This window comes from Cyprinodon variegatus, unplaced genomic scaffold, assembly GCF_000732505.1.
Source record: "Cyprinodon variegatus isolate N-32 unplaced genomic scaffold, C_variegatus-1.0 Scaffold603, whole genome shotgun sequence".
Taxonomy (NCBI): Eukaryota; Metazoa; Chordata; class Actinopteri; order Cyprinodontiformes; family Cyprinodontidae; genus Cyprinodon; species Cyprinodon variegatus.
This window is the reverse complement of record NW_015151056.1, coordinates 206,995-222,712: the sequence shown is the minus strand read 5'-3', so window position 1 is coordinate 222,712 and position 15,718 is coordinate 206,995. Positions and strand designations below refer to the sequence as shown.

Genomic DNA, 15,718 nt, shown 5'->3' with positions numbered 1-15,718 from the left:
AAACACACAACGACTCCTTGATTTAGAGAGTCTGAGAATATAGGAAGCTCTCAAAGGGCTTTTCCTAAAGACACATTACTGCTGCATTTATAAAAACAACTACAAACATATAAGCTGATGATTTACCAAGATATTTTAATCAGTGTTCTTCAGTTGTGACTAACTTTGATCTGCCAGCGAGTCACGGCCCTGTTTGTCACCGTCTGCGGGCTCACGTCTGCAGGAACCCTGCTGTCCTCCAGGGGGAGCCGGCACTCAAGACCTGTTTCATTTAGGAAAGTAGCCTGAACAAAGTGAGGAGCAGCCATGGCCCACTCCCCATCTTCAAACTAGGGAAGTGTTTAGGCAGAGAAAGAGGAAAATTAGAATAGATTGAAAAAAAAAGATTAAAATTGCATCACTGGTCCTTGTTTTTTCAGAAATAAGTGTTCCTTTTCCCTTTTTTTCTTATTAAATTCTTTTCTATTTCCTTTTTAAAAAATGAACTATACTATTTTTTTAAATGTTATTTCCAAACTCCAGTACTGAGGCACAAACTGTATTTACAGTACTGGCTGCTCACACTGAGCCTGTTTCTGCTGGAGCTTTCTTAATATTAAAAGGGAGTTTTTCCTCTCCACTGTTGCTATAAGCATGTTTGGTGTAAGAGATTGCCTTTGAGTCAATAAGTTGATGCAATCAACTGGTTTTCCTTAGATAGGAAGCTTTGAATCAGTTTGACTGTATGATCTGGTTGAATTGTCTCTGTAACATGCCTTAAGATGACTTAATTGGTCCTATAACTGAATTTAATTTAATTTACTCTGACTGTTTATTAGCTCTATAGGACATCTGTGCTTTGATTGCTAATTTTCCATGCCAGGAACCTTCAGTTACTTGTTATTAATCTCTTGCTTTGAGCTTTTACTTTGGTCTGGTAAAGAATCCACCCCTCGTTTTTTAAAGATAAAAGTAAATAACTGAGGTTACTAGTTTCCTATGGCATGCCTACTTCATTGATTAAAGAGTTACTGTATTTTATTTAGCTATATTACCTAACCTACCTTATGCTGACACTTATGATTATAAAGTTTAGTTATTTATCAATTTATTTATGCTGGACTTTGTGAATTATGCATTTTTGTGGGGATTTTATAGAAAGCTAATATCTCACCAAGCATTTAAATTATTCTATCTGCAAGCGCAACAGGAAAACAAACCAAAGAGATAAACAAAGCAAAACACAAAGTACCTTTTCTTTAACAAACTCACACTTGAGCTGGCTGGAGTCCTTGAAACCCTGACCAAAGACCTGGATGAAGGAGCAGTCTTCTTCACGGATGTTACACAGACCCTCCTTCATCAACTTGGTAATCTCTGGAATCTGATCTTTACAACATATCAGCAAAAAGTGAACACAAACATTAATGGTTAAATGTTAATGCTAAATGTTAAAATATGTTTTCTTTTTTGTTGAATCTGTTGGATGTTTTACCAGTCAGCTCGCTGCAGTCGTGTGAACCGAATCCAGGGAAGCAGACACACCCCCACTCGGAGCACTGGCCGTTCCCGTTGCACATGTTCGGACACCTCAGGATGGACACAGCATCTGAGTGCTTCTCCCATCGCTTTCCCTCCTCCACTAACTTTCGCTCGCACTCGTTCTCCAGCAGCGCTAAGGTCGCATTCAGCCAGGATGGCTCGTCTTTCAGCTGCAAGTCTGCGACACACATGGCCACAGCATGGCTGATTATTGGCTCCCCTAACAGGTGTCTGCAGCCCACAGCGATGCTTGAGTTTACCACAGTCTGTTCACACTGAGCTTGAGCCTGCGACTGAGTTAGACCAGAGGGAGTCGGCCACTTTAAAGGAGCTTCTGGCTGAAAAGAGGATTCATGGTCTTCAGGGAAAAAGTACAAGAAGCTCCTGGGGTGAGACGGAGAGCTTTGGTGCAGAGAAGTGGGTGTGTAAGGATTTGTTTTCTTGATTCGGGGGTTTTGTAGCTGAGCTGAAGATGCTCTGTCTGTGAATGCACCTTGCATGTCAGTACTTTTACCTAACTTTCTGTAAGAGCGAGCCACAGCGAGCTGTTGTGTCTCATTTTCTTTTTGCAGCTTCATTGAACTGATATACTCTGCTGTGACATCCAGAGCTGGGATAAAACTCAGAAAATGGAGTCCATGACCGGAGCAGGTGGAGTCAGAGAAGATGTGAGAGGATCCGGATCCTTGGGTTGGTTTGAGGGGAACTGCTTGACAGCTGCAGTACCTGTGGGTGTTTGGTGTGTTCACACGGGCAGGCACAGAGTCAAACAAGCTGCCGCCTGCAGGGAGTCTGACAGAGACACAGAAAAAATCAAAGAGAAAGGTCCAAAGTTACAGCGTGCAGAAACATTAAAACGTGTTTTAGTCATGCAGCCCAGCAAACTCTTACAGATTGATGTAAAAACTACTAGAATATAAAGATTAACTTCCTATTTTAGAGATTATTCCATCACTAAAGATATATGACCATTCTTTCTGCTTTGTTTGTCTCTCATTGCAGGACATGTGTTTAGTTCATTTAATCAGCAAAAAAACTTGAGAGCAAATTGTAAGGCAGGTAACAGAGAAGCATAACACATTACAGGAAATTTGCTGTTTTTTTTTTAGAGCCTGAAAACGTTTTTTTAACATTTAAGATTTGGTAATGTTGGCATACTTGTGTGTAAAGATTTGTAACTTCATAGAAATCCAGATCAATGCTTTACAAAAGAGCAGAGATCAGTAACCTGCAGCAAAATTCAGAATGCTAAATCTCTGCTCTTAATAGTATTATTATTCTTTAATGATGATTTCAGTCTGCGGTATAAATTTAAAATTTGGCTTCAAAAGTCCAACAACACAATTAAATCAAAATTGCAGCTTGTAAAAAAATTGGGGCTACATTGAAGCTAATTCAGTGTTTTTCTGTACAATATATATTAAGGGTATAACAATTGTCCATTGTGGTGGCATCAGCCGCCTTCTGTGGTGTGTTCATGCATTAGCTTATCTAAAGCTGAAAGGAAGACGCTAGGTGAGCTCATTTGTAAGACCGTCTCTGTGACCCCAGCCACAGTGCAAATGGCAGAAGATGGAAGTCAAAATAACATCTATTGTTGGTCTATTGGAGGTCTTTCCTAGATGCACTAAGAAGCGTTTTTGCAGATGCTTCCTCCAAGAAACTTTATAAATATCAGTGCTCCTAACAACCTTGACATGTTGTTTACCTCCATGCTGTTAGCTGTGCAGTTTTTCTGTTTTTTTCTTGTTCTATTTATGCATATTTATAGTTTTTCTACTATTACTGTAGCTACTGCTTAGAATATTAATAATAAATGCTTTCAACAAGACAAAATGTTTTATTCTAGTGACTTACAATAAGAGTTATAACAAGGACTGCATTTATAACAGCTTTTTTTCAGAAATATTTTTATATTTATGTTTTTATTGCAAGAGGGAGAAAGGAATGATAAAAATATAATAAATTAATTTCTAAAGAATTTTTAAACAGAGTGAAAAAAAAATCAGTGCTAGTTTTTATTCTAAGACTGCAGCTGTTTTTCAGCAGGACTCTTTATAAGATAATCATTCTAAGTTTAAAAATTGAAACTGGATTGGTGGGCTGATTCAGTTCTGGTGAAAACCTTTAGACTGCAGCTCAATGGCTAAACTATTAGCAACCTAAAATATTTGCAACAGGAATTTAAACGTCAGAAAATCGATCTACTAATAGAGTTATTGTTTACTTGAAATAATAAATAGAAGATTAAACTCAGTTGCAAATTTATACTTGGACTATTAGCTATCCAAAGTTCAGACACAGGTTAAAAAACAGGAGTACCTCACCTAACAGAAAGATATAGGTTAACTGTAATCAACTGGTTAAACTAGATTAGCGTTATCTTTAAATAACTTTACAGAAATGATCATAAGGGCTCTATCAATAAGGCTTTAACAGAGCCCCACTGACCTCCACTCAGATATAAAATCCTGCGGGTGCTCCAGGGTAGCGCCCCCTGCTGAGTGGAAGTCATTGTCGGAGCGTCCATCAAACGTCCCACACAGACCTTGGGTATGGTTCTGGTCTGAACCTGGGACCCTCACAGTCAGACTCATTCCCCAGTCGGAGACATCAGCGCGTATAAACGCTCCAGAGGAGAACGTGATCTACAAAGCGTCAGAGTAAAAAAAAAACAATATATTTTTTTAAATTTGGTTTTAGAAGGCATAAAACCTTTTACTGACTGTTTATCACTACATATTTTTTACTTTAAACTATTCACGATTGAACGTGGCTGCTGTTGACTCACAGTGACTTTGCGTCCTTGGTAAGACTCACTGATCCGAAAGCTGCTTTGACTCGTATGTCTGCTTTTCACAGAGATATGAGGCTTCGTTTCACCCATCTCACCATCACACATATCAAAGGTGATAACGTCACCTTCATCCTTCACCGCAAAGCCGCACACACAGGAGGCAGCGTGCACCAGGCTGCCACACTCCCACTGACGGACATGGACCTCAAAAGGTTGACGGATACTCTTGTAGAGAACAAAGGTGCCTATTTGATAGTTATCATAGTACCTGAGAAAAAAAACAATGGAAAACATAATTTCAGCTGCAGGTTCCAGGAACCTAATGCAATAATAATACAAACATTTATTTTTGTTATCATTATAATGATTATGCTAGAAAACAACAATAGCTACCTGCCATCAAAGGTGATAATGTGGGGGTCTGTGAAGGAGTAGCAATATGCTGGTGGAACATCATTCACAGTTATCTGAAAAAAATAAAGTAATTTTATTTCCAACCTTAAAAGGTTAAATCTAATCAAGTCTGTCATCGTTAACAATGTTTTTTATTGTTTTGTACTTTTCCCCTACGGTGTAGGTCTGCAAATTTTCAAAAAGCTACATGGCAGCAGTTTTTTTTCAGGTCAAATAAACTTTCGAATAAATAAAGAAGCAGGTAAATAAAAAAAAAATCTGCAAACTGATCCAAATTAAGATGCTAACCTGAACAGGTTCTGGTGAGTACCCGTTCCAAAGAAAATTCTGTGTGACGATGGGTTTTACTGAGATGTGACTGGTCCTTTCCGTCTCCCTGACAAAGTCAGTGTTGGGGCTGAAGCGAATCAGATTCCGGCTACAGATCCCGTTGATGCAGGGGCCCTGGGTCAGATCCACTTTACATGATGACAGAGATAAATCTGCACCCAACAAATCCTCATCTGCGGTGAAAGCACTGAACGTTAGCGTGAAAAGCTGTAAAAGACTTTAAAGACATAAATACAGCTTATGCCAGTACTGTCTGTTTTAGGAAAGAAGCTTTAGCATTTTGAAAGCAGGATGGTTCTATAGTTCTATAGTTTTTGCAGAAGTTTGCGTCCTCTGGTGACAAGTTTAAAATGATACTAGTGATGTGCCTTACTTATACTATGCCTCATCATTTTTGTGAATATAACCAAATTTAAAATATTTTAACAAAAGATTTCTATAACACAATGGTACATTTTTAGCAAACTTTTGGTCCTTTTTTTTATTCCAAGGGCAGATCTGAGCTCCCATCTTATTTCATCACTGATCAGAGTCCCAATTGGCCCCTTTTTCACTAGACACAAGCTTCAATTTCTAACTCTGTGTACCATGTGATGGGTTTTGAGGTGCACCTGTCTTCAAAAACAGTTGTTCTCTTTCTAATCCATCAGTGACTAAAAGTAACCAGGTGAACAATAGAGCACAAACCCAGAGACTACAGCTTAAATCCCTCCCTCATGAACTGATAAATAGAGCTTATAGGGTCAGCTGAATTAAAGAGAGGAAAACTCATTTTACAAGTCAGGTAATACTTTACCTATAAAATTACGCAATGCTCATTAATGGTCCATATTTAAATAAATCACATTCTCTTAAACAAATAAAATTGCAAAAATACATGTGGGAAATTTCTAAATGATAAGGATATGAATTCATGGATACTTTACTACAGTAGCAAAACGGCCTCTTTTATCTGAAGTAATTTAATTCAATTCAATATCAATTTAGTTTATCTATTTAGAGCCAATTCACAACACATGTCATCTCAAGGCACCTTACAATTCAACCAGATTACCCAGTCAAATTGATTCAAAGTTTTCTATCTAAGGAAAACCAGTTGATTGCATCGACTCATTGACTCGAAGGCAATCCCTCAAATTAAGCAAGTACATTTATATTGATGGAAAAACCCAAAGCATTTTTCTAATTGTTTTTGTTTTCAAATTTATCATGACTAATCCACATACATGTAAGTAGTCTTTCCTGGGTAAGAGATTTTACCTCACATAGAGGCCCCAATAAGGCAGATCAGTACCTTTCTTTATATTTTAGGTGGGGAAAAAATAGCTTCATGAATTAGCAATATTTACTTGCCTAGTTTAAAAAAAGTTTAAGATTGATCACTGTTTGGACAGTGTACAAAGTTTACAGTGAGGTGGGTGGTGAGGCAGGAAAGAAAATCTGTTAAGATGAACAGTGTTAGAGAACTGAAGCAAAAAGCGGCATGCAAACATCCAAAAAACAATTACTAAACTCTGTATTAATGGCCACCTGTTTCTTCTGGGACTTTAACTACAACTATGTTTCTTTCGTCAGAAGAACATAATGATCTTCCCCATGGGAAGCTGCATTAGGATGAACCATTCACCACAGGAATTGTGATGAAAGAGTTGTGTTTGATGCTTTAAGTGAAGCAACCAGTTTTGGCAAAAATAAAAACACTAGAAATAGTCAGATTCTAACAAAGAAGGATCTATAGTCTACACTCTAGTTGTTGGTGTATTACCATGACTGCTTGTCACAAACTCCAGAGATAAAACACAGTCTTCTGTCGAAGAGAAGGAACCATCCAGACATGGGACAGGAATCGTACTCTCAGCCAGAAGCTCATACTGCCTTCCATCCTCAGATACTCGGCTCACTTCAGGTTTTAACTGCATAAAGATTGTTAACAGTCTTTAATAAAAACTCATCAGCTATCAACACATAATTGATTTATCATATACATCAGCAGGAGATCTAAGAGTATATTTTATATATGTAACTCAATAATTCTATTGTTAAAAAAAATATTTATTAAGAGACATCATGAATTTACAATAAATGGCTCATACTCTTATTCCAGTGAAAAACTCCTGGCTTTCCACTGGAGTTCCCCAAATGTCTGGCGAGTCCAAAAAGAAACTGGTGCTGGAACAATAAATCTGAGACACAGAGAGACAGTCATTTTAGGGAATGTATTTCTTTTAACACTTTACTGTTATTAGCATATATATTAGCATAACCTTACATTTAAACAAAAGCACATATTTTATGTTGTTTTTTTTTACTGAATAAATGACACTAGTAAAAGTGATATCATAAAATTCTTATAGGTATACGTTAAAAGTGCTTATTTTATCAACCATCTAAATTAACTCTGGTTAAAGCTAGCATAAAAAAATAAAAAACATATAAATATAATGAAAGGAACAAGGGGTACCAACAATTTTGTCCATGTGCTTAATGTCAATTTGTTTATTCATATGAATTTGCATGAAAGCTTCAACAGTCTTTAAGGTTCCATTCATTCTGGTTAAAATCAGGTAGATAAAATGTTATTAATTTACACCTTTTACATGTTTTAATCCAAAAAAAAATTGTTATGATCTTGGTGCTGACGACTGGCTTGATTACTCATTCCATTAACCTGTCTATCTCCGCCCAGCTCTCATTACCGTTCATCTGGTCCACCTGCTTCAGCTTCTATTTAACCAGCCTTCAACCAGTCATCAGAGCCAGATAATTCAAGCCTTTGGTTAGAGTTCTCTAACGTACCTGAGAGTTTCTGATTGCCTGATCCTGATCTATTCTGTCTCTGGACCTCTGAAGCCTGCCTGTCCCCGTTCTGATCTGTTTGCCTGACTTGTCCTCAGACTCCTTTTGGATTTCTGCCTGTGAACTGAACCTGGAACTGATTTCTGTGTTTGTCTTGGACTTCCTTTTGGTGCCTCTTTGGACCTCTGATCTCCTGGCTCTGACTCCTGAGGATGTCCTCGACAATGGCTTTGGTTTCGGCCTTTGGATTATCCTGCCTTCCTTCGTCTGCTCGGTTCTGTTCTCCTGTCTGTTCTCTGACCTCCGGGACATCAGCGTCTGGAATTCTCTGGGTGGCGCCAACCGAGACTTTTTAGTAGCTGACCAGCTGGATCCAACCTCATCCTCTGGGCATGGACTGAACTTCAAGACCAGGTTAGAGACTTACACATTCATAATCCTCCATCAATTTGATGTGGTCACTAACCTGTGTTCTCCTTCTGCAGAGGTTCCTGCCTTAGAGGCTGATCTCTGCTGTTCCGTCGTAAATGAAAGTTTTGTTAAACCTAACTGTCTTTCCGCCTCGAATACTGAGTCATTTTGTTCTTAGCCTGACAAATAAAGCAACTTTTCTCAGTGCCTCTTGCTTTACAGCAATTCTCCGAATAGCTGCTGAGTTTCCTGAACTGCTTTTGACATTGTGTTACAGTTTCAATAAGGCTGGCTTTTTAAGGCAAATGGAAGAGTCATCAGTTATTTGTCCATATCGTCATTACATTTCATTGTTACAGAATGTCATTCTTAACATATTCATTTTTTATGACTTATTTGTGCAGCCTTTTTAATGGAAATCAAGATAAAAACCCAAGCCCAGAATCACACCTTGTCCCCCAACCGCAGGTTGAAGCCATCCAGCTCGATAAGGGCAGAGGTGTGGATGGTGGTCTCCTGTCTGAGCTCCTCCTTTCTACCATCAGGTGAGAGGCGTGACCAGGCTAACACGTAGCCCAGGGAGCTGCTGGAGCTGCTGTTAAAGCTGCACTTCAGGTAGACTGTGTTACCTTTCACCTCTGAGACAATCACAGGCACAGATGGAGAAGGGGGCAGTTTAGCTGAACGGAGAAAAAACACAATTAAGAGTTAGTATTTCAAAAAGCTATATCTTACCTTAAAGATATGTTATTGTTCTTAAATTTTGTTAGTTGACAGCGCTAAACATACCTTTTTGAAACAGGAAACAGTTAACTTCACTAAAAAAATACTTAAAGATTAGCAGCTTTACACACAGGAGACATGTGAGTGAATAGCTCTGGAACTGATTGGATTCAATATTAAATGTGTTAAACATTATTACTCCTAATCACTTATAATATAGCCCGAAGCCTTTATTTTATAACCTTGCTTGCAATAAGCTACATAATAATGAGGAGAATCATGGTGACGAGGCCTAGGAAATCAAAGACACATGAGCCCATCAAGAGCAGCAGGGAACAGTGTGTTTTTTCATTCCTGTCATCCTGCTTACTCCTCTGCCTCCCAGATCTTTTTTAATATAATGAAACAAACGAGACATCTAGTGCAGAAACAAAAGCGAGGTTCTTACTTTTACATAATCCACTGAGGTTTACTTCTTCAGGACCACAGAGGGGAGCCGTTGTGGGTAACGTTTGCAACATCTCTGCAAAACAGAAACGTAAGAAAAGAAAATATTTGGTGATTTTTATGGGTTGTTTCCTTCTTGGAACCTGTGCCTCAATAAATTTAACCCGTTTTCTGGATTTAGGAAAATAGAAGAAAACTGTAGTAAGTGAAATTTTGATATAGATTACAATATACTTTTTAATTCATGTTCGATTCACTTATTTTGCTTTTTAACTTCACCAGCCCAATGTTTCATCCTGCCCCAGCCTTGATTATTAGGCCCCCTGGTTTAAATTGCACATTTGATTCATTTTAATGAATACTGTGGCACAGAGCTTCTTTTTATTCACATAAATATGCTAAAAAAATCAACCAACAATGCAAACGTATAGCTATAAAAAATATGTGACAAGGTAGGCTGGGACAAGCTATTATACATCTTTGTGATTGCTTGTTATACCTCCAAATAAAAGAGACAAACACAGGCTAAGTCAACAGTTTAACAAATTCTCAGTGGGAAAACCAAAAGGTAAACAAAGTGCAATTAGACAATTCTTTTGTCATACATTTTGCCATATCTAACAAACACAACAACTGCTACTCAACAGGTGTAATCAGTGTTGATTGGGTTTAAACTATTTGAAGATAACGGCAATTTGTGTTGCATTAGTGAAGAAATAAAAAAACAGATTGCAGCCTCTCAAGGTGTGACTGTTAATGAGAATTATTGTTTTCCTATTACATTGAAGTTGTTTGTTTTGTGATTTAAACCTCATGAGCCAAAAAAAAAAGCCGTAAACATCACTGTTACAGCACACCAATCCCACAACGGTTAAAATGCACGTGTGGGTGAAACTACCTGGTGTCAGATTGAAAGAGAATAAACTCTGCTTTCAATTCTTTTTTTTATGAACCCACCAAATCCACTGGCACCCCTGGTAAAGAAGTAAGAGTTGCTTTTTTTAGGTATCCATCCTACCGCAGTGCAACTTTTGGAAAATATGCATTTATTTCACTGAATTTTACACGTTTATCAGTGCTGCCCATATATTTGGAGGATTCTTTACTCATGCAAACTGCAAAAACATTTTTAATAATAAAAGCTGGAATGAGTATGCATAACGGATTTAATAAGACACAGGGATTCAAATGAATACTGCAAACCCAATTTTATCGACAAATATAAACTCTAAGATAACACATATAAATACATTATTACACATAATAAAAGTCAGAATTTTCTACACTGGAGTTTGGAAAGTTTAATTCAAATATTTTTATGGTATAATTTTTGATCCCACCACAATCTCCTGAGGGCTTCATTTAAGTATCACTTTCAGATTTTTACTTTCTGGACTGAGGCTAAGTATCCAAAAAAAAAAATGTTCCACGTCCAAATACATAAAGTCTTCAGTAGATCTGATTCTCTAAACAATGTAGAGTTTCAGTGTTTGGTCACTATGAATTGATGAGCAAACATTGACTGACTGAACTAAAACAGTAAAATCTAACACTTGCTAAAGCATTTGAGATACACTATGGGTGTACAGTATGTACAGTATGTAGGTATGGGGGGCTGGTGCATTGCTAACATTTACAAGCTGCTATGCACTGAGGTTTCTGCCATCTTGGCTGTGGATTGATCATGTAATCGATCATGAACCCCTCTACTTCTCCTCCTGTCCCTCTACTAAACATGCAATTAGGTAGTAATGTGTTCTGATAGCTGCCAAAAGAGGCTTCACTATAACACTCAGTGTGATATGAAACTCATGTTTAAAAGTTTATTTTCCCATCCCAAACAAAAATTAAAATATCCCGGCCCGTGATTGCCACACACCAGATTTCTTGTACGGCACCTGGAAACTTTAAGTATTGTAGTTAAAAAGAAAATGTGGAATTGAGGAAAATATACAAACAAAGTGTAATACTGAATGATAAAAATGGAAAAAGAGGAATTTGGGGAAAACAAATGGGAAGAAATAAGGCCCTACATTTACCTGAACAGAGATATGTTTGGTTCTATGATGATCTTGGATTTAATTAAAATGGGTGATTGTGGCTTTTTCTTTACAAGTGAATCCACAATTCTATAATCTGCTGGTTCAAATGGGAGTGCTATCAGATTTTGTGATGCTGAATCTGGAAGTTACAGATGTAGCACCCCTTGTGGCCAAATGTTTAAAAGCTTTGAATAACCAAAACAATGTATTTACCTTCTGCACAGTATGCCATGCATCCTGGTGTGGGCTGCAGCAGGTAAACATAAAAATCTCCACAATTCCGGACGGAGACCGGGATGTGAAACATGCAGCAGTCTTTGCTGTTGCCTCCAAAGACTTTCCAGGTAGCGCAGGCTTTCAGCTGTCTTATCTCCAGTGGTCCTGGAAGGGTCTCACCATCATCCAGAGACAGCCACAGGGGAGCCTGGGTCCCACAGTGGTTCACCTGGATCACAGAGGTGTGCAAAAATACTTTTTTAAAGATATTGTTAGAGTACAAATATTTTAAGATACATCTTAGTGTTGATAACATTTTCACATACTTGTGGGCAGCGTACATTGAAAGCATTTCAGAAAGGCTGAATTTATTCTAAGCTTTAGAAAAGTTAATGGATAGATAAAAAAAAAACATGCAATATTAAGAGTCAAATAATTAACATATCGTTTTTCTTTTTTTATGTTTGTTTGGGGTCTAGAGGTTATATTACAGAAGATATTAAGTATACAGTAAATTATTACTAGATACAAAGTATAAAGACTTTATAAAACATCCCACCTAAAAAAAGAGCTTTTACCTCCACACACTGTGTGGGCATACTGGCCCGCTTGTCAAGAATCTGAAACTGGTACCAGCCTGGAGAGAGGGAGTTGTCACAGATGATGTCATGCAGCGCTGACTTCTGCAATTCGCTGGAGCTGAATGTGGTGCTGCGGTAGGGATCCTGCAGGACCAGGTGGCCACCAGGTGCACACTCTGGAGGGAGCTCTGCAAATACAGCCAGAGACACTGGATGTTTACAAAGGAGGCAAGAATAGATGATAAAATACTTATGGAACACTTCTGATAGTACAAATATTGACTCTTGGATCCAAATGTCAAACTCATATGATGTTGCAGAGGTTTCATTTGGTTAGGTTTGACCATATAAACCTCCGGAAAAATTTTTTGGGGAAGAAAATGTAACTTTTTTTCCACAATGTGGCTGAATTAGACAACAGTTTTCTAATGCACACATATTCCGGTCTAAAATATTAAAACTGTTGTTTTTTAACGCATTGTTTTTTTGCATCTCACAGACTGATACTCCAACTATCAAATGTTACATCTGGGACACTTGTGAAAGCTAATTCCATGGGGAAATAATAGGTCAGGACAGATAGGGTGAGCAGGGCTGGTATGAACTGAAAATTGTGTGATACAAACTACAAAAAAATATCTTATAGAATTTTTATTTTTTTTCCATTAGTTGTCTAGGCTACTTGGCAGTTCCAATTCAAGTTCTTGTACATGTCCCTCTGTGTTGAAGGGGGAGTTAGGTGTCCTGACCACTGTCCTGAACAGGCACTAAAGTCTATTTCACTATTAACAAGCTCCTGTCCCCAAAAAACTAAAGATCATGCATTTCAGTAATAAAGCTAAAATAAAAGATTCTCGCAGAGTTTACATTTTAGAACTTATATGAAGTCAGCATTAAAATCCATGGAAAGACGATGTAAAGGGAACCTCCTGTCACACATATCCTGTTGTCTTGCTGTTGAAGTAACAGGAGTTAAGAGATGTTTTAGAAATGTTACAGTTTAAAGCTTTAATGTCAGGGAAAGTTAGTCAAATTGACCAATTTTAGAATATAACTCAAAGCAATGTTTTCTTAGTAGCATTAACAAATCACATGCTGTGGTTATGGTTCTTTTTATCTGTTCTCTGACATAGGAGCTGGCTTCTGTATGTCTGCTTCTGTCTCCTTGAACTCCAGTCACTCACACTGAGCCTGGTTGCTGGAGGTTTCTTCCTGTTCAAATGGAGTTTTACTCTCCACTGTCCCTACAAGCATGCTTGGTGTGAGGGATTTTTGATGCAATCAGCTGGTTTTCTTTAGATAGAAATCTTTGAACCTATCTGCCTGTATGATCTGGTTGAATTGCCTCTGTAAAGTGACCAGAGATGACATGTAATGTGAACTGGCGCTATATAAATAAACTTAATTGAATCTGTTCCCAGAAGAAAAACATTTTAAAAATCATCAAATCTAGAGCCTGTGTGGCTTCCTTAAGCCTGGTTATTGAAGGAATGTAAATATAGTTTAATAACATCTTATTTTTCAAAGTCACTTATCATTGCTATACAAATCAACCTCTTATTTTGCACTCAGGTAAAAGGTTTTCAAGGTAAAGCCAAATTCCTGGCGGTCCTTTTTCCAAATTGTTGAGAAGAAAGGACAGATGTACGGAAGAGGATTAGGGCCACTGGAAAAAAAAAAAGTTAACTGATTTTTTAATTTTATTTCAGTTCAGTATGGGAAAAAAGTAAGAATTCTGACTTTAATCTCAGAATTATCACTTTTTTTCTCAGAATTATGACTTTTTTCTCAGAATTATGACTTTAATCTCAGAATTCTGCCTTTTTTTCTCAGAATTCTGACTTTTATCTCAGAATTCTGACTTTTTCCCCATAATTCTGACTGAATTCTGACAATAAAAAAGTAAGAATTCTTAGATTAAAGTCAGAATTTTGAGATTAAAGTAAGAATTCAGAGAAAAAAGTCAGAATTCTGACTTTTTTCCCATACTAAACTGAAATAAAATTTAAAAATCAGTTCACTTTTTTTTCAGTGGCCCTAATCCTCTTCCATACAGATGTCTCAGCTTCACACGCAACCTTCACTTCGGTCCTTACTAGCTAAAGAGGAAGTCTGAGAGCCCATTTCCTGGGAATGTATCTGACAACCATTGAGGCCAAACAAAAACAGATTGATCACAGATTGATGATGGGAGGCAGACAGTCATATAAAATAACATTGGAACAACATATGCAAAGTAGTTCATTTCAATAGCGAATTTATTTGATTTTAGATTAATATTAAAATGTTATACATGTTTTAATAAATCTTGGGGAATTTTAGAGAAACTATCTGACACATTGAGTAAACTGTAAAAGGTGAGCGCATATAGAATATCAACTTTTATTAGATTCTATCAGAGTTTTGCAGAAGTCAGAGCATACCTGTTTGAGCGTGCATGGCGTGAGGAAGTGAAAACACAGCCCAGAGAAAAAGATGTCTGAGGAGAAAGCGCAGCCTCATCATTCTGCACAGGGTCACCGCCGAACAGCGCGAGCGCAGAGCGCGAGCTCCGTGCTTGGATCTAAAGTCCTCCCCACGCGGCACAAGCTTGCTCTCTTTTCTGCCACAACTATAGTTCTCGATTTAAAACTGTTCTTTAAAATAATAAACTATTGATTTGAATCGTTTCTTTTCATTGAGAACAGAAGCTGTCCGATACATCCAGCTTCGGGACAGCAGCAGAGTTCAGCATCAGCGTTAGGAGGAGCAATCGCCTCCAAATGAGCCAAACATCCAATAAGTTCTTCACACATCTGTGGAGCACCTCTATGTGGCTTTAAAAAAAACATTACAGTAAAATAGCCTAATTGAATAAAATAACTAAGCTATTATATCATAAACATGCTTGAAAGAAAAAAGTATTTTAAGAATTATTCAGGACATATTGTTATAAATAAAATACTGAGTATTGTCTAAATCAGTGGTCACCAACCTTTTTACAGTTGAGGGCTAATTCAGGGGCACTGAGTCACAGGAAGGGCTACCAATACTGACCTATGAATTGCAAGGGTCAATATTCACCTAGACTTCATACATTATATACATATCTTTAAATTTCTAATTTTCTTTTAGACATTTTCATTTTGAAATCTCTACAAATGCTTAAATGTCATATATGATTAAATGATGAAATGTTCTATAACTGATTAAAAAAAGAAGAGCAACAGAATATAATGACATTTCAAACGTAGCTCACTGTTGAGTTGTTCTATTTTCAGAAGACTCTAAGGACCATGTTGGTGACCCCTGGTCTAAATAATTGGAAACATATAACTAGCATGTTTGAAAAAAAGATAAAAGTTATTAGTTGTAATTATTCACCATTCAATGAAATGTGTATTTTAAGCAAGTGAATGCAATAGTATAAAGTCTAAATCAATCAATCAATCAATCAATCA

General features: G+C 37.4%; 1 protein-coding gene across 1 annotated transcript in view; it reads right to left on the bottom strand.

Annotated features, from left to right (window-relative positions):
- Nucleotides 1–14,999, bottom strand: part of vwde (von Willebrand factor D and EGF domains) — a 31,297-nt gene extending 16,298 nt beyond the window's left edge. The window contains exons 1-14 of the mRNA XM_015392693.1: nt 14,702–14,999; nt 12,276–12,466; nt 11,695–11,926; nt 9,441–9,515; nt 8,720–8,949; nt 7,156–7,245; nt 6,828–6,975; nt 5,021–5,235; nt 4,712–4,785; nt 4,313–4,586; nt 3,973–4,169; nt 1,475–2,313; nt 1,232–1,368; nt 165–329 (exon numbers count right to left, since the gene is read on the bottom strand). Coding sequence (XP_015248179.1) covers nt 165–329; nt 1,232–1,368; nt 1,475–2,313; nt 3,973–4,169; nt 4,313–4,586; nt 4,712–4,785; nt 5,021–5,235; nt 6,828–6,975; nt 7,156–7,245; nt 8,720–8,949; nt 9,441–9,515; nt 11,695–11,926; nt 12,276–12,466; nt 14,702–14,783 — 2,949 coding nt within the window. The 5' untranslated portion in view covers nt 14,784–14,999. The remainder of the gene's footprint in view (nt 1–164; nt 330–1,231; nt 1,369–1,474; nt 2,314–3,972; nt 4,170–4,312; nt 4,587–4,711; nt 4,786–5,020; nt 5,236–6,827; nt 6,976–7,155; nt 7,246–8,719; nt 8,950–9,440; nt 9,516–11,694; nt 11,927–12,275; nt 12,467–14,701) is intronic.
- Between the last annotated feature and the right edge of the window lie 719 nt (nt 15,000–15,718).